Source organism: Hemitrygon akajei, chromosome 28 (assembly GCF_048418815.1).
Source record: "Hemitrygon akajei chromosome 28, sHemAka1.3, whole genome shotgun sequence".
In the NCBI taxonomy this organism is placed as follows: domain Eukaryota; kingdom Metazoa; phylum Chordata; class Chondrichthyes; order Myliobatiformes; family Dasyatidae; genus Hemitrygon; species Hemitrygon akajei.
In genome coordinates, this window is record NC_133151.1 from 5,577,258 (window position 1) to 5,600,509 (window position 23,252).

The following is a 23,252-nucleotide window of genomic DNA, read 5'->3' on the forward strand; positions in this document are numbered from 1 at the left end:
TGCCACGTGCAGCTGTGGAGGCCGGGTCGTTGAGCGTATTTAAGGCAGAGATTGATAGGTTCTTGATTGGACGTGGCATCAAAACTTACGGGGAGAAGGCCAGGAACTGGGGTTGAGGAGGAGATAGGAAAAAGGATCAGCCATGATTGAATGGCAGAGCAGACTCGATGGGCCAGATGGACTAATTAAACTCCTATGTCCAGCAAAAATGGAATACACGCTGGAGTCTGGTATTACTGTAACTAATAGTGTTTATTAGTAAACTAATAATACAGTACTATAAAATGCAAATATATATGAAACAGGTTGGTAATGATCTATACAGAAGTGTGGAAATAGGAATTGAAACCAAGCTCTTTCCAAATCTAGGGGTAAATGGATAGTCTTACGATGGTGAAGAGTTCAGTTTAGTTCAGATTAGGTCGAGGTGGTTCTGGTGTAACATTGGGGAGAGAGAGAGCAAGAGGTGATGCCGTTGCCGTTGATCTTCCCGTTGTCTTCCTGTTGCGGTCACCGACTGTGACAATACCACGTACAACTGTTCTTCAGCGGTAGGCCTGTCACCCAGGCGAGGGTGGACACACACACACACAAGCCCCCACCGGTCGCACCTTCACACAGTGTGAGCCACTGATCAATTCCCCCGAATCAATCCTCCAAACCCCCACCTTCACGTGGGTGCGCAACGCTCCCTCAGTGTCCCGTGGTGTGTCTGCTTGTGTCTTCGCAGACCTGCTTTTTATCATCACTTGCTGGACACCGGCTGTCCGTCAACCCGGTCCCGCCTAGCTGTTTCTGCAGGAATCTTTCAAGCAGGCAAAAGTGTCCTTGGAGCAAAGGTAAACAACAAGCCAAGGAGCCATAATATTAAATCATCTCTCTCTCTCTCTCTCTCTCTCTCTCTCTCTCTCTCTCTCTCTCTCTCTCTCTCTCTCTCTCTCTCTCTCTCTCTCTCTCTCTCTCTCATCTGCACGGGATGCCTCCCCCCCCTTCTTCTCTCTCTCTCATTAGCAGCATAGTTCACAGGGGGGGGTCAACTCTGGACCCCATCTCAGCTCGGTTTGCTCATCACATATGGTCTACAGTATATAACTCCTGCCGTCTGGCAACAGGTACCGAAGCATTCGGGCTCTCACGACCAGACTGTGCAACAGTTTCTTCCCCCAAGCCATCAGTCTCCTCAGACTGGCATCTACACCATTTATTATTATATTGTAATTTGTCCTCTACTGTGCCTATTGTCTTGTTTATTAATTGTACTGCCCTGCACTGTTTTGTGCACTTTATGCAGTCCTGTGCAGGTCTGTAGTCTGGTGCAGTTTTTATGATGTTTTACGTCGTCTAGTGTAGCCTTGTGCTGTCTCACATAGTCTAGTGTAGTTTTGTGTTGTTTTATGTAGTCTAGTGTAGCCTTGTGCTGTCTCACAGTCTAGTGTAGTTTTGTGTTGTTTTACGTGGTCTAGTGTAGCCTTGTGCTGTCTCACATAGTCTAGTGTAGTTTTGTGTTGTTTTATGTAGTCTAGTGTAGCCTTGTGCTGTCTCACAGTCTAGTGTAGTTTTGTGTTGTTTTATGTAGTCTAGTGTAGCCTTGTGCTGTCTCACATAGTCTAGTGTAGTTTTGTGTTGTTTTATGTAGTCTAGTGTAGCCTTGTGCTGTCTCACATAGTCTAGTGTAGTTTTGTGTTGTTTTATGTAGTCTAGTGTAGCCTTGTGCTGTCTCACAGTCTAGTGTAGTTTTGTGTTGTTTTACGTGGTCTAGTGTAGCCTTGTGCTGTCTCACATAGTCTAGTGTAGTTTTGTGTTGTTTTATGTGGCATTAGGGTCCTGGAGGAACGTTGTTTCGTTTTTACTGTGTACTGTACCAGCACTTTATGGTCCAAATGACAATAATTTTGTGTGTGTTGTTTTCATAAACTTGACTTGACTCCTAACTGGGAGATTGTCAGGTAAAAATGGAAAAGGGGTGTGGCGACACGGGACCCCGATGTGATTGGTGGACTGTGGAGCGGTGAAAGATGACTGACAGATGAATTCGGCCCCGCCTCCTGTGGGTCGCCCGTGGAATCAGCCCGGGCACCGCCCACGCCGCTGATTGACGGCTCGGACCACGCCCTGCCCCCTAGTTGACTGACAGCTCGGCCGCCCACGCCGCTGATTGACGGCCAGGACCACGCCCCCTCGCCCTGTTGACTGACAGCTCGGCCTCCTCGTTGTGTGCGGCGGCTGCCGGCGATGCTGGAAGAAGCCGACAGCGGCCAGAGAACGAGCGGGAGCCCACCTGACGGCCTGGTACCGAGCCATCTCCACCGTCCTCGCCGTGCTGCGAATCCCCCCTCCCCTTCCGCTGACCCACCGACAGCATTCTGAACGCCTTCCCCGGCCAAAGTGTGCCTTCAGTCGGCTGCGCGGCGTAGGAAAGTCCGAGGATCCGGTGGTGTAAGGTAGGCCCGGGCTGGTGGGTTTCCAGTGTTAGCTGGGAAGGGAACACCCAAGACTTGCAACAAAGTTGTTCACCGGCAAAGACGCAACAATTATCATTATATTTTTTTTAAAATAAATTTTACCTTTTAAAAACCTCACAGCATCCATAATTCAAAACTGAGAAAGTAAACGAGGTCCTTCATGATTTTATTTTTATTTTTAAAGAAGTTTGTCGCAAAGTCCACCTTTAAGAAATTCCATTCTGTGCTCTTTTTAAAAAAAAATGCAGGAACTTGTGACCAAATTATCTGAAGAAAATCAGATGAGCACAAAGTTTATTGTGCTGTGACTGTGTTTTGAATTCTTGAGTCAACCATTGCTGAATGTGGATTGTCCTGTCTCTGAGTCATAGGACAGGGTGCTGAAATTAAAATTACAGTGCCTCTGTCTGGTATTGTATGAATTGTTCCAGTCAGTTCCTTTCTTGATTTAGGCGGTGGGAAGTGCAAAGAAAAAAATATTATCAAGGTACATACGTGCCACCACATACAATATTCATTTCCGTACGGGGGTACTCAGCAAATCTATAGAATAGTATAACAGGATGGATGAAAGATCAACCAGAGTGCAGGAGACAACAAACTGTGCAAATGCAAATATAAATAAACAGCAATAAGTTGGGAGAACATGAGATAAAGAGCCCTTAAAGTGAGATCATTGGTTGTGGGAACATCTCAATGGATGGGCAAGTGAGTGTGGTTGTCCCCTTTGGTTCAAGAGCCTGATGGTTGAGGGGCAGTAACTGTTCTTGAACCTGGTGGTGCGAGTCCTGAGGCTCTTTATATATATGTGTGTATATATATATATATAAATAAGTTAACCTGAATAAATACTGCAAGAAAAAAAGTGGTGAGGTAGTGTTCATGGGTTCAGTGACCTCTCAGATGTCAGGCGGCAGAAGGGGAAGAAGCTGTTCCTGAATTGTTGAGTGTGTGCCTTCACATTCCTGTACCTCCTCCCTGATGGTAGCAACGAGAAGAGGGCACGTCCTGGGTGATTGGGGCCCTTAGTGATGGACACTGCCATTTTTTTTGAGGTATCGCTGCTTGAAGATGTCTTGGATTCTGGGAGGGCTATAGTGCCCACGGTGGAGCCGACTGAGTTTACAACACTCTGCAGCTCGTTTCGATCGTGTGGAGCAGCCCTTTCCTATACCAGAAGTTGATGCAGCCAGTTAGAATGCTTTCCATGGCACACCTGTAGAAATTAGCCAGTGTCTTAGGTGACATATCAAATCTCCTCAAACTCCCAGTGAAATATTGCTGCTATCATCCTTTCTTTGTATGTTGGGACCAGGATAGAAATATAGAAAACCTACAGCATAATACAGGCCCTTCAGCCCACAAAGTTGTGCTGAACATGTCCCTACCTTAGAAATTACTAGGCTTACCCATAGCCCTCTATTTTAGTAAGCTCCATGTAACTATCTAAAAGCCTCTTAAAAGACCCTACCGTTGCTGGCAACCCATTCCACGCACTCACCACTCTCTAACCCTAACCCTAACCCTTACATCTAAAAAACTTACCCCTGACATCTCCTCTGTGCCTACTCCCCAGCACCTTAAACCTGTGTCCTCTTGTGGCAGCCATTTCAGCCCCGGGGAAAAAGCCTCTGACTATCCACATGATCAATGCCTCTCATCACCTTGTACACCTCTATCAGGCCACTTCTCATTCTCCTTCGCTCAAGGAGAAAAGGCCAAGTTCACTCAACCTATTCTCATAAGGCATGCTCCCCAATCTAGGCAACATCCTTGTAAATCTCCTCTGCACCTTTCTATGGCTTCTACATCCTTCCTTTAGTGAGCCAACCAGAACTGAGCACAGTACTCCAAGTGGGGTCTAACCGGGGTCTGATCAGGGTCCTATATAGCTGCAACATTACCTCTTGGCTCCTAAATTCAATTTCAAGATTGATGAAGGCCATACATCTTCTTAACCACAGAGTCAACCTGCGCAGCTGCTTTGAGCGTCCTATGGACTTGGACCCCAAGATCCCTCTGATCCTCCACACTGCCAAGAGTCTTACCATTAATACTATATTCTGCCATCATATTTGACCTACCAAAATGAACCACTTCACGCTTATTTGGATTGAACTCCATCTGCCACTTCTCAACCCAGTTTTGCATCCTATAAGATCCTGAGAGATATTGACACCAGGAACTTGAAGTTGCTCACTCTCTCCACTTCTGATCCCTCCACGAGGACTGGTGTGTGCTTTCTCATCTTGCCCTTTCAGTTCTTTGGTCTTATTGACGTTGAGACCTCATCCACTACCCAAAGCATGAAGTATTGTGTTCACTTCTGGTCGCCTCACTACAGGAAGGCTGTGGAAGCTTTAGGGAGGGTGCAGAGGAGATTCACCAGGATGCTGCCTGGATTAGAGAGCACGTCTCATGAGGAGAGGTTGAGCCAGCGAGGGCTTTTCTCTTTGGTGAGAAGGAGGATGAGAGCTGACTTGATGAGAGGCATAGAAAGAGTGGACAGCCAGAACCTTTTTCCCCAGGGTGGAAATGGCTGATACAGGGGATGGGAAGCATAAATTTAAGGAATTTGGAGGAAAGATGTGTGTGGGGGGGGGGAATGTCAGATGTAGTTTTTTTTTAACACAGGGTGATAGGTGTGTGGGATGGTCTGCCAGGGATGGTGGTAGAGGAAGAAACATTAAGGACATCTAAGAGACTTTTAGGTAGGTACGTGGATGATAGAATGGATGAATGTGTGGGAGGAAAGGGATAGAAGTTGACATGTTCCTGATTAGTAAGGGTGTCAAGGTTTATGGGGAGATATCAGGAGAATGGGGGTTGAGGGGGAAGGTAAATCAGCATTGATGGCCTGGCGGAAGAGACTCGATGGGCTGAATGGCCCAATTCTGCTGGTATGTCTTATGGTCTTGACGTGTTGCGTCCTTTACACTGCCCTTACTCACTCAGGTTACTCTCAGACGCACATTCCAGACCTGTAACCCCTGTTCAGGAGGTCAAGGGTATCAGGAGCATGGGACCTTCTCATGCTCACACCATCCTGACTTGGAAATGTATAAATAAATGCGCACAGAATACTGGAGGGGTTCGGGAGGTCAGGCAGCATCTACGGAGGGAGATGGACAGTCGCCATTTTGAGTCGAGACCCTACAGCAGGGCTTCCATCAAGATTGATGGAACGTTCCCATGTCAGTCCACGGCCTCATCTGCTGTCGCGACAAGGCCACGCTCAGGTTGGTGGGGCGACGCCTGGTATTCTGTCTGGTTAGCCTCCAACCTGATGGCACGAACATCGATTTCTCCAACTTCTGGTAATGTTCCCCCCCCTCGACCATTCCCCATCCCCTTTTCCCTCTCCTTGCCTGCCCATCGCTTCCATCTGCTGCTCCTCCGTCTTCTCTTTCTCGCATGGCCTTCTGTCCTCTCCTTTTCGATTCCCCCTTCTCCAGCCCTCTATCTCTCTCACCAATCAGCTCCTTACTTCACCCCTCCCCACCCCCCCCCCCCGTTTCACTTTCTCCAGTCCCGCTAAAAGGTCTCGGCCCAAAACGTCAACCGTTTACCCCTTCCCGTAGATGCTGAGATGCTGCCTGGCCTGCTGAGTTCCTCCAGCAATTTATGTGCGTTGCTGATGGAAGGTCTTCTGGCTTTTAATGGCGTTTGGCAGTCCAACTTACAGGTGATTGCCACCACCAACTGGACTGGAGTGTGCTGTAGAGAATTGGGGAAGGAAACCCCTATTAGTCCTTTGTCAAATGAAAACCCAAATTACCCCAAAAAGCCCCATAGATTGTAAGAAATGAAAGACGATACAGTGGATTAATTTAAAGTCACTCCCATAACTTATAAAAATTTTTAAATGAAAACATCAAAGATAGTGGTGGAGCCTGCATTTGATTTCTCTCCACCCGGCGTGATGTTTTCCACAAGATGTAAGGAATAATTAAGCATAGTATGCCAGATTCTAAGATGAGTCAATATAATTCCTTCCCTCCTTGTTTTGCTCCCTTCTCCCATCAACGCAACAGGTTTATGTATTCTGTAAAAGTGTCTCTCCTTATGCCCACTGTCCCACAAGTCTTGCCAGAGCCCCCTAATTCTTAACCCCACCAACCCCGTAACTTCTGATTTGCTCAGTGTCTTGAAGTGAATGGGCTTGATCTGAAATGTGGGCTGTCGATATCCCTCCATCGGTGAGACTAACTATCCCTCCAAGTGAGACTAGTGTGACATGGCCTCAAGATTCAGGGGAGTAGGTTTTGGACGGAGATGAGGAGGAACTGCTTTTCCCAGAGAGTGGTGAATCTGTGGAATTCTCTGCCCAATTTACCTCAGTAAGTATATTTAAGACAAGATTGGATAGATTTTTGCCTAGAAGGGTAATTGAGGGTTATGGGGAAAAGGCAGGTAGGTGCAGATGAGTCCATGGCCAGATCAGCCGTAATCTTATTGAATGGTGGAGCAGGCTCGACGGGCAAGATGGCCGACTCCTGCTCCCTGTTTCTTGCATGCTTCTGAAAATAGACTTGGGTCACTGAGTTTCTCTGGATTGATCCAGATTTCCAGTACCTGCAATCTCTTGCGTCTCCATTTGAAAAAAAATATTGCCTGTTCTGAGCCATCACTCCGCCAAAGTAACATGGGGGACCCGTCACCAGAAACAATAGTGATCTTTCCCATCATTTTCATAGGTCCAGAAGCCATAGGAGAAGAAATTAGGCCATTTGCCCCATTTTTCCATTCACGGTTGATTCTTCCCCCCCCCCCCCCCTTCAACCCCATTCTTCTCTCCGTAACTTTTGACAGCTTTAATGAAGAAGAATTTATCAACCTTCACTTTAAATATACCCCATGACTTGGCCTCCGCAGCTTGTCCGCGGCAATGAATTCCACAGATTCACCAGCCTCTGGTTAAAGAAATTCATCCTCATCTCTGCTCTAAAGGGATGTCCTACTCTTCCAGGAGTTCCCACCCTGGGGTCCACGGACCCCTCAGTTAACGGTAAGGGTGCATGGCAATAAAAAAAAAAGGTTAGGAATCACTGTTCTATTCTTTGGTCCCGGACAACTCCCACTGTTGGAAATATCCTCTCCGCGTCCACTCTATCTAAACCTTCCAGTTTTCCATTAGGCGTAACAGCAGAGTTAGGCCATTCAGCGCATCGAGTCTTCTCTGCCATTCCCGGATCCCACTCACCCCCGTACAGCTGCCTTCTCGCCATATCCTTTGATGCCCCGACCGATCAGGAAGCGATCAACTTCCGCCTTAAATACACCCACGGACTTGGCCTCCGCCGCAGACTGTGGCGGAGCATTCCGCAGATTCACCATGCCCTGGCTGAAAGAATTCCTCCTGAACTCTGTTCTCAGGCTGTGCCCTCTGGTTCTGGATACCCCCAACATAGGAAACATCCCCTCCACGTCCACCCAATCTAGTCCTTTCAACATTCGATGGGTTTCAATGAGATTCCCCCCTGTATTCTTCTAAATTCCAGTGATTACAGGCCCAAAGCTGCCAAATGCTCCAAACATGTTAACCCCTTCAGTCCCAGACTCCCTCCAATGACAACGCATCTTTTCCTGAGATAGGGGTCTAAAACTGTTGACAGTACTCCAAGTGCGGACTGACTAATGTCTGGTAAAGCTTCAGCATTATCTCAGGAACGCACACAAAATGCCGGAGGAACTCAGCAGGCCAGGCAGCATCTGTCGAACAAAGTACAGTCGACATTTCGGGCCGACACCCTTCGGCAGCCTCAGCCCCAAATGTCGTCTGTACTTTTTTTCCAAAGACGCTGCCTGGTCTGCTGAGGTCCTCCAGCATTTTGTGTGTGTTGCTTTAGATTTCCAGCAGTTGCAGGTTTTCCTCAGCGTTATCTCCTTGAATTAAATGCCAACATTGCATTTGCCTTCTTTACCACAGACTCAACCTGTAAGTTAACCTTTCGGGAGTATTGCACGAGGGCTCCTAATCCTGTTGGTATGTTCCAATGAGATTCTTCTAAACTCCAGGCCAGATACTCATCATATGGTAACTCCTATCTTTCTTGCAGACCTCGTTTGAACCCTCTGCAATGCCAGCAAATCCTTCCTTAGATAAGGGGCCCAAAAACTGCTTACCAGCGCTTTGTAAACCCTCAGCATTACATTCTTGCTTTTATATTCTAGTCCTCTCGATGTGAATGTGGCTGAAACAAAGGAAGGGAGTGGTTTACATCAGCAACACGTATGGTTTATTTTAAAAGGTAGCTTGCTCATTCAACAATTTTCTGCCCCCTTTTTTTTCTTACATTTGTATGTTCTGTCCGGCTCAGCACATCCCAGTAGGCCAGACCGTGTAATGTCACCCAGAGTTCACAGCATTAGCTCGCCGTGAAAGATGCCGCATGCTCTCACGATCTACAAAATCAAATCGTGAATAGTCAGGTCAGCAGAAAAGGTGTACTATCGCTGCAGGGTCTGTGCGTGTCCAGGTCAAAGAAGCGGGCGGGATAAATTACTGCGGACACTCCCCGCCCTGCAAACGGCCGTTTCCAATAGCTCCGTTCTGGAAAGCGCTATAGTACTATCGAAACAAAAAACTTCACGCCACCTTAGAAGTTTCTTCCCCAGGTAGTTAATCTGATCAACCGTACTAGTCTTCCCCCCCCCCCCCCCACACCCCCCTCTTTTACCTCACTGTAAGCAATTTAAATCACGTTTTATAGTCCAGTTTATATTGTAAATTACAAGCTGGTTCAGGTTGGGCATCCTTTATCCAAAATGCTTGAGGCCAGAGGTGTTTAGATTTTGGAATATTTGCATCTATATACTGATAATCTGTGGGGACAGGACCCATAAACGCAAAATTTATTTACATTGGATATCCAGCTTGCACACAGTCAGACTGCGGCCGGAGCACAGTCTGATGGGATGGAGCTGGGTCTCCCACTGACCGTCGGAGATATTTCAGTTACCAGGTCCGGTGCTGCAATTGGCTTCGTTTCCGCCATCGATTTCAAACAGCTGCCCATTCCACAGTAAATGCGAAGGGGGAGCGGTGTAGTTTTATACAACATTTTGAATAATTTTGCTCATGAAACAACCATCTTCAAATTTCAGTTCGTCGTGATAGATTTTTGATTTTTTTTTTCCGTGATCGGCATACTGTTAAGCGGAATAGGTTCATTCCGCTGACAAATCCACTCTTTTCAATACGCGATCGAGAGCTTCGCTTCTGGCTTTGTGCCACATTTCCCTATACGTTACATATGTGAGGTCAGTTCGCTGAATTATCCGCGGTGCACAGAAAGCTGTGCGTTGCTTGGAAAACTTCCTAGTGGAATTTTCCAGTTGTGATGTCACGTCAGTGTTTTTTAAAAAAAAAGACGGATTTCGGAGGTTTTCCGATTTTGGAATTTAGAATGAGGGGTATTCAACCTGTATCTTATTCTATATCCACACTTGCTAACTTTATTTTTATGGAATTGTTTATGGCTGTTGAGTGTTGTTTACTGATACATGACAGGCCAACACAACACAGGAAACTCCTAACACATGCAAATACACACACAGTGGCTACAACCTGCTCGTTTATGCAAATATCTCATCAGCCAATCACGTGGCAGCACCTCAGTCCGTAAAAGCACGCCGACATGGCCAAGAGGATCAGTTGTTGCTCAGGTCGAACATCAGAATGGGAGAAGAAATACTGATTGAAGTGATTTTGACCGTGGAATGCTTATTGGTGCCAGATGGGGTGGTTTGAGTATCTCAGAAACTGTTGATCTTCTGCGATTTTCACGCACAGCCTCTAGAGTTTATAGAGAATGGCGCAAAAATTAAAAAAAAAAACACCAGTGAGCTGCAGGGGAAGGAAACCTACATGGTCATGGTGAGAGTGTTACAGACGGTGGCGGGTATTGAACCCTGATCAGTGATCGCTGCCGCCGCAAGGCATTACGCTTACGGCTACACTACCGCGCTGTGCGTCTCGAAAGTCTGCAACCTCTCGCCACATTAGATCACATTAGTTCCCCCCGTTCTGATGTTCGGTCTGATCAGCAACTGAACTCCCTGACCGTGCCCGCGCGCTTTCGTGCGTTGACTTGCTGCCACGTGATTGGCTGGTTAGGTATTTGCATGAGGTGTACCGAATAAAGTGGCCCCTGAGTGCCTAAGATCTCGGGGGGGGGGGGGAGGGGGGCAGAGCAGGATGCTTCCACCAGAGGAAGAATTTTGAGTGCGGGGAGATGGTCACGAGAGCTGACGGTGGAGAAACTCCGCAGCCTCTGTGGCAGCTAGGTCGCTGGGACTATCTGAAGATGAAGTAGGAAGATCAAGGGATTAGGATTGTGGGGGAGCTATCACAGAAGAGGAGATGACCACATTGAACGACTTGCCGCTGTTTTGCTTAAGTTCTGTAGCTCTAAACTTGTCAGTGCAGGAGCAGAGGGCGGTTCTTGAATCCTTTGCAAGGTGAAGGTGGTAATAAAGAAGGGGTAATTGTGAAGAAAAAAACATCTTGCCGTGTTAAGCAACACACGCAAAATGCTGGAGGAACTCAGTAGGTCACGCGGTATCTATGGAGGGGAATGTTTCAGGCTGAGACCCTTCATCATCTTGCCTGGAAACTTTGGCTATTTGTTCTCCTCCATAGAAGCCCAAACCTGATGAAGGGTCTCAGAACATAGGACCGTACAGCAGGGGAACAGGCCGTTCGGCCCACAGTGTTGTGCTGAACCAGCTAAAGAGAGCAAAATCGAAAACACCCAAACACTAATCTCTCCTCCCTGCACCATGTCCACATCCCTCCATCTTCCTCACATCCGTGTGCCTATCTGAACGTCTCTTAAAAGCCTCTAATGTATTTGCCTCCACCTCCATACCAGGCAGCGCATTCCAGGCATCCACTGCTCTCTGAGTAAAAAAAATTTACCCCTCACATCCCCCTTGAACCTACCCCCTCACACCTTCGCTGCACGCCTTTTGATGTTACACATTTCAGCTCTGAGAAACAGGTACTCCCCGTCTACCCTCGACAGAGGTTTATAATCTATAGCAGGGTACGCTATAATCCAGATGTGGCCTAACCAGAGTTTTATAAACTTGCAACAGAGCCTCCTCACTTTTGAACTCAATGTCTTGATTTGCTGCCTTACCAACTTTACTAAAGCCATGCCGGCTCTCCCTATTTAGGCCGTGGGTTTCCAAATGCTCATATATTCCTGCCCCTAGGAATTTTCTCGGCACTTTCCCTACAACTGACGCGAGGCTCACCGGTCTATACTTCCCTGAAACGGTGACTGTTAACTCCCATCTATAGATGCTGCCTGACCTGCCGAGTTCCTCCAGCATTTTGTGTGTGTTGAAAAGGAAGGTGTCTGCAGTCTATGAAGCAGGACTAAATGGAGACAGTTTTCAATAATAACGACACAGGCAGGGTTGAACAACTATACTCTCTCTCTCACCCATTGTCAAATCCCAATTCAAATGGTAAACCTCTTGTGGCTCTTTTACTTCACAGAGTGTCGTCTTCGTCCAAACGGGAGCTGATGGCTGAATTGACAGCGTTGGATTCCATGATGGAGATGGGATTCTCCCGCAACAGGGCGTAAGTCCTCCCAGTCTTGCATAAGTTGGAAAGGCAGGGGCATTTCATTTAGGTGAACATCCCTCTCGTGCAGGCTTGTTTTTGGAATTCTTCCTTCCAACTGTCCAACTGCAAATCTGTGCAAAACTCTTAGGCATGTATATATCGCTAGGGTGCCCAAACTTTGATAAGTGTCGGTAAGCTGGATAAACTTTGCACAGTACTGTACCTGTCAACGTGGAGCTGAGAGCGAGTTTGTAAATCTGGCAGGAACGAAGTCCGTTGGAATTGGCGAGGGTGGAGCACCGCGCATGGGATGTGGGACAGGTGGCAGAGAAGGAGTGCCAGGGGCGGGGACGCACACCCCCCCCACCCCTGAGATACCAGGCAAGGTCATTTGATTCCAAACATTTGGTTTGTTGATCGTTACAGAATGTCTGTCTGGTGCTTCTCGCTCCCTTCCCCTTTCCCCAACCTTGATCCCCCTCTCCCTGTCCCCTTCCCACTCCTCCCACAACAGGGACCCAGACCAGAATCAGGATTACCATCGCTCACGTATGTTATTTTCGACCTGCTGCCTGCCTCTGGATCTGCATTGCTGCGGAAACGTGAGGCTGCAGAGGAAAGCGATGCTAGAAAACCAGTGGGGGGAATGGATCAGAGCGGGACGGGCATCAGTTGTCAGAACTCAGAGCTGGACCGACCAAGGTTGAACTGTATTTTAAATCCGTTGTACCTGTTTCTTTTCCAGGGAAAAGGCCTTGGCGCTTTCGGGGAATCAAGGCATCGAGAAAGCCATGGACTGGTATGGAAATATCGTTTGTGAGTCTTACCCTGACTCGGAATCGCATCTCCACAAAGCCAGTGTGTCTCAGTGATTACCCCTCCCTCCTCGTGCACACAATACTCCAAATAAGTCTCATACAACTTCAACATAACATCCCATCTCCTGTTCTCAGTGCTCTGATTTAGAATCAGAATCAGGTTTATTATCACCTGCCACATGTAGTGAAATTTGTTGATAGAGAGGGTACAGAGGGGATTTACTAGAATGTTACCTGGGTTTCAGTACCTAAGTTACAGAGAGAGGTTGAACAAGTTAGGTCTTTATTCTTTGGAGCGTAGAAGGTTGAGGGGGGACTTGATAGAGGTATTTAAAATTATGAGGGGGATATAGATAGATTTGACTTGGATAGGCTTTTTCCATTGAGAGTAGGGGAGATTCAAACAAGAGGCCATGAGTTGAGAGTTAAGGGGCAAAAGTTTAGGGGTAACAGGAGGGGGAATTTCTTTACTCAGAGAGTGGTAGCTGTGTGGAACGAGCTTCCAGTAGAAGTGGTAGAGGCAGGTTCAATTTTATCATTTAAAAAAAATTGGATAGGTATATGGACAGGAAAGGAATGGAGGGTTATGGGCTGAGTGCAGGTCGGTGGGACTAGGTGAGAGTAAGCGTTCGGCACGGACTAGAAGGGCTGAGATGGCCTGTTTCCGTGCTGTAATTGTTATATGGTTAACTTAGCAGCAGCAGTTCAATGCAATACAGTACAGAAGAAGAAAAAAAAATAAATCTATCAATTATAGTGTGTGTATATTGAATGTTAAAAATTGTGCAAAAAGAAAACTAAAGTACTATATATTAAAAAAGTGAGGTAGTGTTCACGCGTTCAATGTCCATTTAGGAATCGGATGGCAGAGGGGAAGAAGCTGTTCCTGAATCACTGTGTGCCTTCAGGCCACTGTGCCAAAAGTTCTCTTTATGACCCTCCCTAACTGTGACACCACTTTCAAGAGGTTATGGATCTGTTGGATTTTTAAAAATATTTTAATGAAATGTCCTTTTTATATGGTCATTCAGCCATACATGAATACAGCCAAAATGAGACAGCATTACTCCAGGGCCAAGGTACAAAACACAGTATACACACACAACACAGAGCACGCAGTCAAGGTACAAAACACAGTACACACACAACACAGAGCATGCAGCCAAGGTACAAAAACACAGTACCAACAGTACACACACAACACAGAGCATGCATAGCTCGTATAAGATAGCAGGTAAACAAGGTATCAGTAAAAATCCACGAAAAGATATAGTTCACGAGTGCCACAGAAGTCGGCAGTTGACCACAAGGCAGCTTGTCTTCTGCCGAGTGAACACTGGGGGGGGCAGCAGTTTTCCAGGGGAAAATAAAAGCAAGGGTAGGCCACTCTGCCCACAAAGCCTGTCCTATCCTTCGATACGATCACAGCTGACCTGTCCCAGGCCATAACTCCTCTGAACCAGACTCGGGGTTATTATCACTGACGTATGCCGTGAAGTTTGTTGTTTTGCGGCAGCAGTGCAGTGCATTACATTTTTTTTCAAAATGCCATAAGTTACAATAGCCGGCTGGCGGCGTAGTGGCATCAGCACCTGACTTTAGAGCGAAGGCTCCCGAGTTCGAATCCAGCCGGCTCCCTTGCACGCTTTCCATCCGTGCTGGGTTGAGCGTCGAGCGAGCAACTCAGCCTCGTAAAAACAAGAAAGGTTGCTTAAAAAAAAAATGCCGTCACGATGGTGTCCCATCATAAGGGCTTTCCATTTCTTCTACAAGAAATATAGAAAAGCTAGTATTGCAAAATAGAGTGGCTTCAGAAATCTAATGGTGGAGGGGAAGAATCTGCTCCTAAAATGTTGAGGGTGTGTTATTTCAGGCTGCTGTGCCTCCTTCCTGATGGTTGTAATGAGAAGAGGGCATAAGACAAAAGAGCAGGAGTCGGCCATTCGGCCCATCGAGTCTGCTCCGCCATTTTATCATGAGCTGAGCCATTCTCCCATTTAGTCCCACTCCCCCGCCTTTTCACCATAACCCTTGATGCCCTGATTGATACCTATCAATCTCTGCCTTAAATACACCCAATGACTTGGCCTCCACTGCCGCCCGTGGCAACAAATTTCACAGATTCACCACCCTCTGCCTAAAAAATTTCTTCGCGTCTCTGTTCTGAATGGACGCCCTTCAATCCTTAAGTCATGCCCTCTCGTACTAGACTCCCCCACCACGGGAAACAACTTTGCCAAGTCCACTCTGTCTGTGCCTTTCAACATTCGAAATGTTTCTGAGATCCCCCCCCCCCCCCCCATTCTTCTAAACTCCAAGGAGTCCAAGGTATCTCCTGGATGGAGAGAGACCTGAACGATGGATGCTGCCTTCTTGGGGCATCGCCAGTTGAAAGTGTCCGTGATGGTGGGGCAGCTGGTGCCCCTGACCATACAGCTTTTTTTCACCAATCCTGGGCATTGGCTCCTTCTGAAAGTTCCACATAGCCTCGGTTCCCCAATTGTTCAAAAACTCACCGAACACCTCTTTAAGTACCCCCACCCCTGTAATCTACCCTCCACAGTTCTTTGGGGTAGAGAATTCCAGGCGCTTGCCACTCTCTGCGGGAATGAATTCCTGTGCTCCGTAGGTCCCTGCGTTCGAATGTGCCCTCTCTGCCTCTCGCTCGATGCTGCCGGAGGGTGGTGCCAGAGCCCTGGGTCCTGGGCAGGGTTTATGCGACACGGTTTGCAGATTGAACTCTGTAGTTCCCATTATAATGCGTTTTCTGACTTCCGGTCACTTTTTTTTATTGCTATCTTGGGCGATTTTGATCGGGGCGACCTGCCGATATCGAATGACGCAGCGCTAGATTGAACGGAACTGAATATGCCTGGACCCTTCCGATTTTCTGCTTTACGTTCTGTGTTTCTCGCTCTTCTTCATTTTTGCCGTTAGCGCTATTTTTTTTGCCCGCGGTGTGGGCGTTTGATGTTTTCCTTTGAACGGGCCTCCAAGGGTTTTTTTTTGTTTTGTTTCGTGGCTGTCTGTGGGGAAGACAAATCTCAGGGTTGTGTACTGCATCCCTACTTTGATAATTAGTGTACTTTGAGTCTTTGAAATGGGTATCCCTCGCCCCGTTGTGCAGTGTACGAGGTCTGTCCCCGAAGCTGGGTCAAGACTCGGCCATCAGGTCGGGCACTGAAACCCAACGTGATGCTTGTTGTATGTCGTAGCGAGCGTTTCAGGTTTTGGGTTCCTGCCGGCGTGCGTCAGATCACGAGGGGTGTGGCTGCAGTGAGTTGAGATTTCACAGACGCATAGCTGGGTCTCACAGCTCCAGCAATCCAGATTCAATCCTCATTTGTACCTTTGTCTGTGTCGAGTTTGCACGTGCCTTGCAGTGACCACATGCGTTTCTCCCCCCCAAGTGACCTCCCACATTCCAAAGGTGGGACAGGATGGGTCGGTGGGTTGCTCTCCACTGTAATCAGCCATGATGGAATGGCAGAGCACAATGGGCTGAATGGCCTAATTCTGCTCCTATGTCTTATGATCTTAAATTGCCCCTAGTGTGTAAGTAAGTAGACGAACCGGGTGGGGTGAGTGGATAGGAACGTGGGGAGAATAAAGTTTGATTGATGCAAGATCTAAAGGTTCATTTATTGTGAAAGTATGTACGCACATATAACTCTTGAGATTCATCTTCCCCGTAGCCGTGAAACGAAGAAAAACCACGGGAGTCGTTCAAAGAAAAACATCAACGCCCCCCCCCCGCACAAAAAAAAACTTATAAATCATGCCGAAGTTAAATCGGTCAGTTAGCAACAAAGAAGCAGAATATAAAAGAGAAAAAAACCAAAAAAGGAGTCCCACCCAATGCATAAATTGCAGAACTTCAGTAACATCCTCCAGATAGAGGAAAATCACTCGACCGCAGAGGCAGAGCAGCGAGGGAGATGAGCCGTCATACACAGGCTTCTTATCCCCAGCCATCGAGCATAACTGAGTGATTATCAGAATAGACCAGATGGGCTGAATGGCCTGTTTCCCTCCTGTAGCTCTTTACTACTCTATATCACCCCTGTCATGTTCTCGCCTACTCGGTCAGCATGCCTATACCCATTCTTAAATCCTATCTACATCCTGCCTGCGCACCATCCCACCCAGCCCACATCGTCGCAAAGATGGGGAGGGAGCGAGGAGACCTCGGAGGGATTTAATTTGTGTGCTAGGATCAGGAATTGCGGTGGGCTGGCAAGCACTTTTGGGTGAGGCGAGGGGGTGCACTAGCTGCCGACCCTTGGTGGCTTGCGCCAACGTTGCCCCTGTTTGCCTTCTCAGGTTAATAGAGCACGAGGACGACCCTAATCTGGACGATCCGTATGTCCCTCCGCAGGGCAACGTCCTGGGAACGACGGAGAAAACGGAAGCTGGGGAGGAGGAGTTGGACATTGAAGGCAAGTACTAGTGCGTCGGGAAGATTTTAATCGCCGGTGGAGAAATCTTAGAGTTGCAGCAGAGGGAGTTTGGCCCACCGAAAAAAGAAAGATCGTACTTGCCACAACCTGCTCCAATTTCTCGGACACATCCGAGTGCTGACGTTCATTTAGTATAACTGTTGAAGTCTTTTGTGACAAAATACAGCGGCAAAAATTGATCTAAAATCAATGTTTGCCACTTCGTTTAGTCAGCAAAGATTTTGTCAGTAATCTTTATTTCTCTCAGTTCATATTTTCTTCTCCCCTTGATTATTTTGTTTAAAATCACTAAGTCTGGACGCTCTGGTTATTGATGAGAAGGAATGGGTTTCTCCTTTGCACTGAACTGCGTGGCACCTTCATTTGTCGCCTAACTTGGCCATCAGCCCGTTCAGGGGCAGGTCGACCGGTTGGGTGGCACTTGCAGGCTGCCCCCGGCTCTTCTGGTAGGGTTGCTGCCGGAATTCCAGGTTCATTCCTGGCCTCGGAGCTTGCACGTTCTTCCTCGTGGCCGCATGGTTTGTCTCCACCCCCCCCCCCGCCCCCCCCCCCCCCCGTCAAGCACCTTCTCGCTACGTCCCAGAACAAACAACTCGGGAGAGGATCGATCACAAACGCGCTTATTTCACTTGCAGCAAGGGGAGGCCACCGCCACACAAGTGCTGGTGAGAGCCTCCAAAACACAGACCACATAGTCACTTCTTTATACATAAGCGCGGCGGCTACCCAAGCCTCTGTTTTCAAGGAATGGGTGCATCCTAGCCTGCTTGATCAAAGTGTTTGGCGTTCCTCTGCAGTTTGTCAAGGGCTCAGGTTCCATCGGCATAATGTTGCATGAACTCTATTAGCAAAGCACTCTGGTACTATGCAGGTTCCATTTTGTTACTCCAAGTGAAGTCCATTTCCACTGCCCCTCCCCGGTGCTCTGATTCCCTCCCACATTCCAAAGATGTGCAGGTAGGTAGGTGAATTAGTTGGCTGCTCTGTGTTGTTCTCGGTGTGATGGTACTAGATGTTCGTCGTTACTCAGTCGGTTGGTCCAGAGGGGCTGTATCCCTCGATGACTCTCCGACAAGGTCGCAGCCTGTGGCTCTATTGTAGAAGGGGGGGTGTCTGGAAGTATTACCTTCCTGTGCGCCCCATTCCATTGTCAAGTGCACCCCCCCCCCCCCACTCACTAACTGATCGTATCCCTTCCCGCAGAAAATACCAGGCAAGTTCAGCAGAATGCCTCACTATCAGAAGAGGAGAAGAAGGAACAGCTGAGGAGGTAACTGTTCGGTACCGGCTATCTAGTTCCTTCTGGACTTAAGGTCCTCTTTGCCTATGGCAGAGATCAGGATTGGCTCCCTGAGCCCGTCACTCAGTCGGGCCAGCCAGTGGTTGCTCTGACAAGGGTACAGGTAAAACTATATGATCCCCCCCGCAGTTCACGGGTATAGCTGAGACTCTACTGGGATTAACTTGAACTTCCAGTCGGGGACTTGGATCGAATTGGATCATATGATGGGACGTAGTTGTCATCAGCCAATCCAGCATTTCTCCCCCTGGCAGTTAATCAGATCAACCATTTTAGTTAGCTCCCCCCACACCCCCCTCTACCTATTACCATGTCAGTGCACTGCAAACACTTCAAATTGCTTTTTATTACACTTTACATTGTAAATATGTGCTAATATTTATGGATAAATATCTGTACTTTAATCTCTGATTTTACTTTATATAATTCTTATTCTTTACAATTCTGAAATGTTTATTTTTGTTACATGTCACACCGACACACCACGGCAAGTTCCTCAAACGTAAATGTTCACTCAGTGGCCGCGTTATTGGGGATAGGAGTAGAACCTGGTGTGATCTTCTGCTGCTGTAGCCCATCCACTTCAAGGTTCCAAAGACCATAAGATATAGGAGCAGGAGTAGGCCATTCGGCCCATCGAGTCTGCTCAGCCATTCAATCATGGGCTGATCCAATTCTTCCAGACATCCCCACTCCCTTGCTTTCACCCCATACCCTTTGATGCCCTGGCTAATCAAGAAGCTATCTATCACTGCCTTAAATGCACCCAATGACTTGGCCTCCACAGCCGTTCATGGCAACAAATTCCACAGATTTACCACCCTCTGACTAAAGTAATTTCTCCGCATATCTTTTCTAAATGACGTCCTTCAATTCTGAAGTCGTACCCTCTTGTCCTAAATTCCCCTACCATGGGAAATAACTTTGCCATATCTAATCTGTTCCGGCCTTTTAACATTCAGAATGTTTCTATGAGATTACCCCCTCATTCTCCTGAACTCCAGGGAATACAGGCTAAGAGCTGCCAGATCTTCCTGGAATCATTCTCGTAAATCTTCTCTGAACCCTCTCCGATGTCAGTATATCCTTTCTAAAACAAGGAGCTCAAAACTGCACACAACACTCCAAGTGTGGTCTCACGAGTGCCTTATAGAGCCTCAACATCACATCCGATGTGTTGTGCGTTCAGAGATGCTCTTCTGCACACCACTGTTGTAAAGAGTGGTTATTTGAGTTACCAACTTGAACCAGTCTGGCCGTTCTCCTCTGACATCTCTCATTAAAAAGGCATTTTCGCCCACAGAACTGCCGCTCACCGTATTTTTTTTTAATTTTTCGCACCATTCACTCTTGAGACTGTTATGCATGAAAATTCCAGGAGATTAGCAGTTCCAAAGATACTCAAACCACCCCATCTGGCACCAACCATCATTCCACGGTCAAAGTCACTCAGATCACATTTCTTCCCTTATTATAATGTTTGGTTAGAACAACAACTGAACCTCTTGACCGTATCTGCATGCTTTGATGCATTGAGTTGCTGCCACGTGATTGGCTGATTGGATTAATGAGCAGGTGCACAGTGTACCTAATAAAGTGGCCACTGAGCGTCATGGTGAATAAAGTTGATCCTTGATCCATTAATTTACTGCTGGTGTGTTTACGGACATTTTTAATCTCTCCCTCTCCCAGTGTGCAGTGCCCTGGTCTTTCAAATTGTCCCATCAGTGTTCCCTGTGCCTAAGAAAACCAAAGTGGCATGCCTGAACGATTGGCGCCCTGTTGCACTCACCTCAATCATAAGCAAATGCTTTGAGAGACTGTTTAAAGATTACACCTGCAGCATGCTACCACCCACACTGGACCCCCCGACAATGCTCCTACCAACAGAACCTGTCTTCCAATGATGCCGCAGCCACAGCGCTACACACCGTCCTCACTCACCTGCAGAAGAGAGATGCATACGTTAGAATGCTGTTCCTGGGCTACAGTTCAGCATTCAACACCATAGTTCCCTCCAGACCCGACAGGAAGCTCAGGGACCTCGGCCCGCAGCCCGCCTTCTGCAGCTGGACCCCAGGCTTCCTATCGGATTGCTGACAGGTGGTAAGGATGGGCTCCCTCGCCTCTGCCCCTCAGCAGAGGTGCCCTCCCCCCCCCCCAGGGTTGTGTCCTGAGTCCCCTCCCTGTCTCCCTTTACACCCGCGACTGTGCTGCCGCACAGGGCTCCAATCTGCTCATCAAATTCGCAGATGACACGACTTTGACCGGCCTTATTTCTAGCGGGGACGAGACAGCCTACAGAGGGGAGGACGGCCCCCCTGACACAGTGAGGCCAGGATAACAAGGGCTGATTGTGGATTACAGGAGGAACGGAGAGAGGCTCACCCCGATCAACGTGAAAGAGACTGCAGTTGAGAGGGAGAGTAGTTTCAAGTTCCTCGGTGTACACATCACCGATGATCTCACCTGGACCGTACACACCGGCTTTGTGGCAAAAAAAAAGCCCAACAGCGTCTCTTCCACCTCAGGCGACTGAAGAAGTTCGGCATGGGCCCCCAGATCCTCAAGACCTTCTATGGGGCCACCAGTGAGAGCATCCTGACTGGCTGTATCACCGCCTGGTACGGGAACCACACCAACCTCGATCGCTGGGCACTGCGGAGAGTGGTACGGACAGCCCGGCACATCTGTGGACGCAAACTTCCCTCCATTGAGGACATTTACAGCAGCAGGTGCAGAAAGAAGGCCTGGGAGATCATCGGGGACGCCAGCCACCCCGACCGTGAACTGTTCCAGCAGCTTCAGTCTGGCAAATGGTGCAGCAGCATTAAAGCTGGAACCAACAGGCTACAGGACATTAGGGTTATAAATTCACATGCCTATACACTGTGATAAAGTCATAACAAAGATTTTTATTCCTTCAAGTTGTGGAATGGATGCAAGATTTAAATAAACCCCTTCCCCCACGCGTCACTCTTCTCCCTTTCTCTAGTTCCCATTCCGGTTCACCTCTCACCCCTCCTTTTCTCCTCACCTGCCTCCTCCACTCTGTGGGCCCCCACTTCCTTCCCTTACTTCCGTGGTTCCCCCCTCCTCCTATCAGGTTCCTCCCTCTTCAGACCTTTAGCTTTACCCACCTTTCAGTTTCTTCCTTCACCCCCTCTCTCCTGCACCCACCCACTTCCCCCGTCACTTGGTCTCACTTAATCACCTGCCAGTGTGTACACATTCCCCTCCCAACCACCAGCTTATTCTGGCTTCTTCCCCCTTCCATTCCAGTCCCGATGAAGGGTCAGGGCCCAAAATGTCGACTGCCTTGTTCTGCTGTTGGTGTTTTGTGGCTGCTGTTCTTAAAATAGAAAAGAACGGAATAGAGCTTCACTGTCATTGCTCAAGACAACGAGACTGCGGTGCTACTCCAGTCAGTGAGAATTAGAAACTTGTACTGTACGCGGTTTGTTTTAATTTAAAACAAAATCCCTTATTTGAATGTGGCGCGTTGTCGCTTGTCTGGTTCTGCCGAGCATTGTGGGTAATGTTGGTGCCAGAACGTGTGACGACGGTTGCGGGCAGCCACCCCCCCAGCGCTCCCTTGGGTTGTTGCCGCAGACGACGCGACAAATAAGTCTGGATCTACCCGCCACGCCGGCCTGCTGCGCTTTATTCCCCGGCGATGGGTGGGAAGGGTCCAGCGGCCTGACGTGCGGTCCGTTGCCCACAGGCTGGAGGAGCTGATGAAGCAGCGGCAGCTGGAGCGGGAGGAGCGCGAGAAGCGAGACGAGGTCAGCCGGGAGAAGCAGAGGCGGAAGCAGGGCCAGGAGCTCTCAATGATCCGGCAGAAGCTCCAGGAGGAGGAGATGAAGAAGGTCGCTGAGGAACGCCGAAGGGAGAAGATGGAAGACATCAGAGCCAGGTAACCGGAGCCGCAGGGCGGTGTGGAGGGAGATTCACTCTGTGTCCGACCCAGGGAGTGTGTGATGGGACGGTGTGGAGGGAGCTTCACTCTGTGTCTGACCCCCGGGGAGTGTGTGATGGGACGGTGTGGAGGGAGCTTCACTCTGTGTCTGACCCCGGGAGTGTGTGATGGGGCGGTGTGGAGGGAGATTCACTCTGTGTCTGACCCTGGGAGTGTGTGATGGGACGGTGTAGAGGGAGATTCACTCTGTGTCTGACCCCGGGAGGGTGTGATGGGACGGTGTGGAGGGAGCTTCACTCTGTGTCTGATCCCGGGAGTGTGTGATGGGACAGTGCGGAGGGAGATTCACTCTGTGTCTGACCCCGGGAGTGTGTGATGGGACGGTGTGGAGGGAGCTTCACTCTGTGTCTGACCCCAGGAGTGTGTGATGGGACGGTGTGGAGGGAGCTTCACTCTGTGTCCGACCCCGGGAGTGTGTGATGGGACGGTGTGGGGGGAGCTTCACTCTGTGTCTGACCCCGGGAGTGTGTGATGGGACGGTGTGGAGGGAGCTTCACTCTGTGTCTGATCCCGGGAGTGTGTGATGGGACGGTGTGGAGGGAGCTTCACTCTGTGTCTGACCCCGGGAGTGTGTGATGGGACGGTGTGGAGGGAGTTTCACTCTGTGTCTGACCCCGGGAGTGTGTGATGGGACGGTGTGGAGGGAGCTT

At 48.6% G+C, this 23,252-nt stretch overlaps 1 protein-coding gene across 1 annotated transcript in view; it reads left to right on the plus strand.

Annotated features, from left to right (window-relative positions):
- The first annotated feature begins 2,177 nt into the window (after positions 1 to 2,177).
- Positions 2,178 to 23,252, plus strand: part of ubxn1 (UBX domain protein 1) — a 39,221-nt gene continuing 18,146 nt past the window's right edge. The window contains exons 1-6 of the mRNA XM_073031233.1: positions 2,178 to 2,441; positions 11,974 to 12,060; positions 12,791 to 12,844; positions 17,187 to 17,302; positions 18,527 to 18,593; positions 22,348 to 22,539. Of these exons, the coding sequence (XP_072887334.1) occupies positions 12,002 to 12,060; positions 12,791 to 12,844; positions 17,187 to 17,302; positions 18,527 to 18,593; positions 22,348 to 22,539 (488 nt within the window). The 5' untranslated portion in view covers positions 2,178 to 2,441; positions 11,974 to 12,001. The remainder of the gene's footprint in view (positions 2,442 to 11,973; positions 12,061 to 12,790; positions 12,845 to 17,186; positions 17,303 to 18,526; positions 18,594 to 22,347; positions 22,540 to 23,252) is intronic.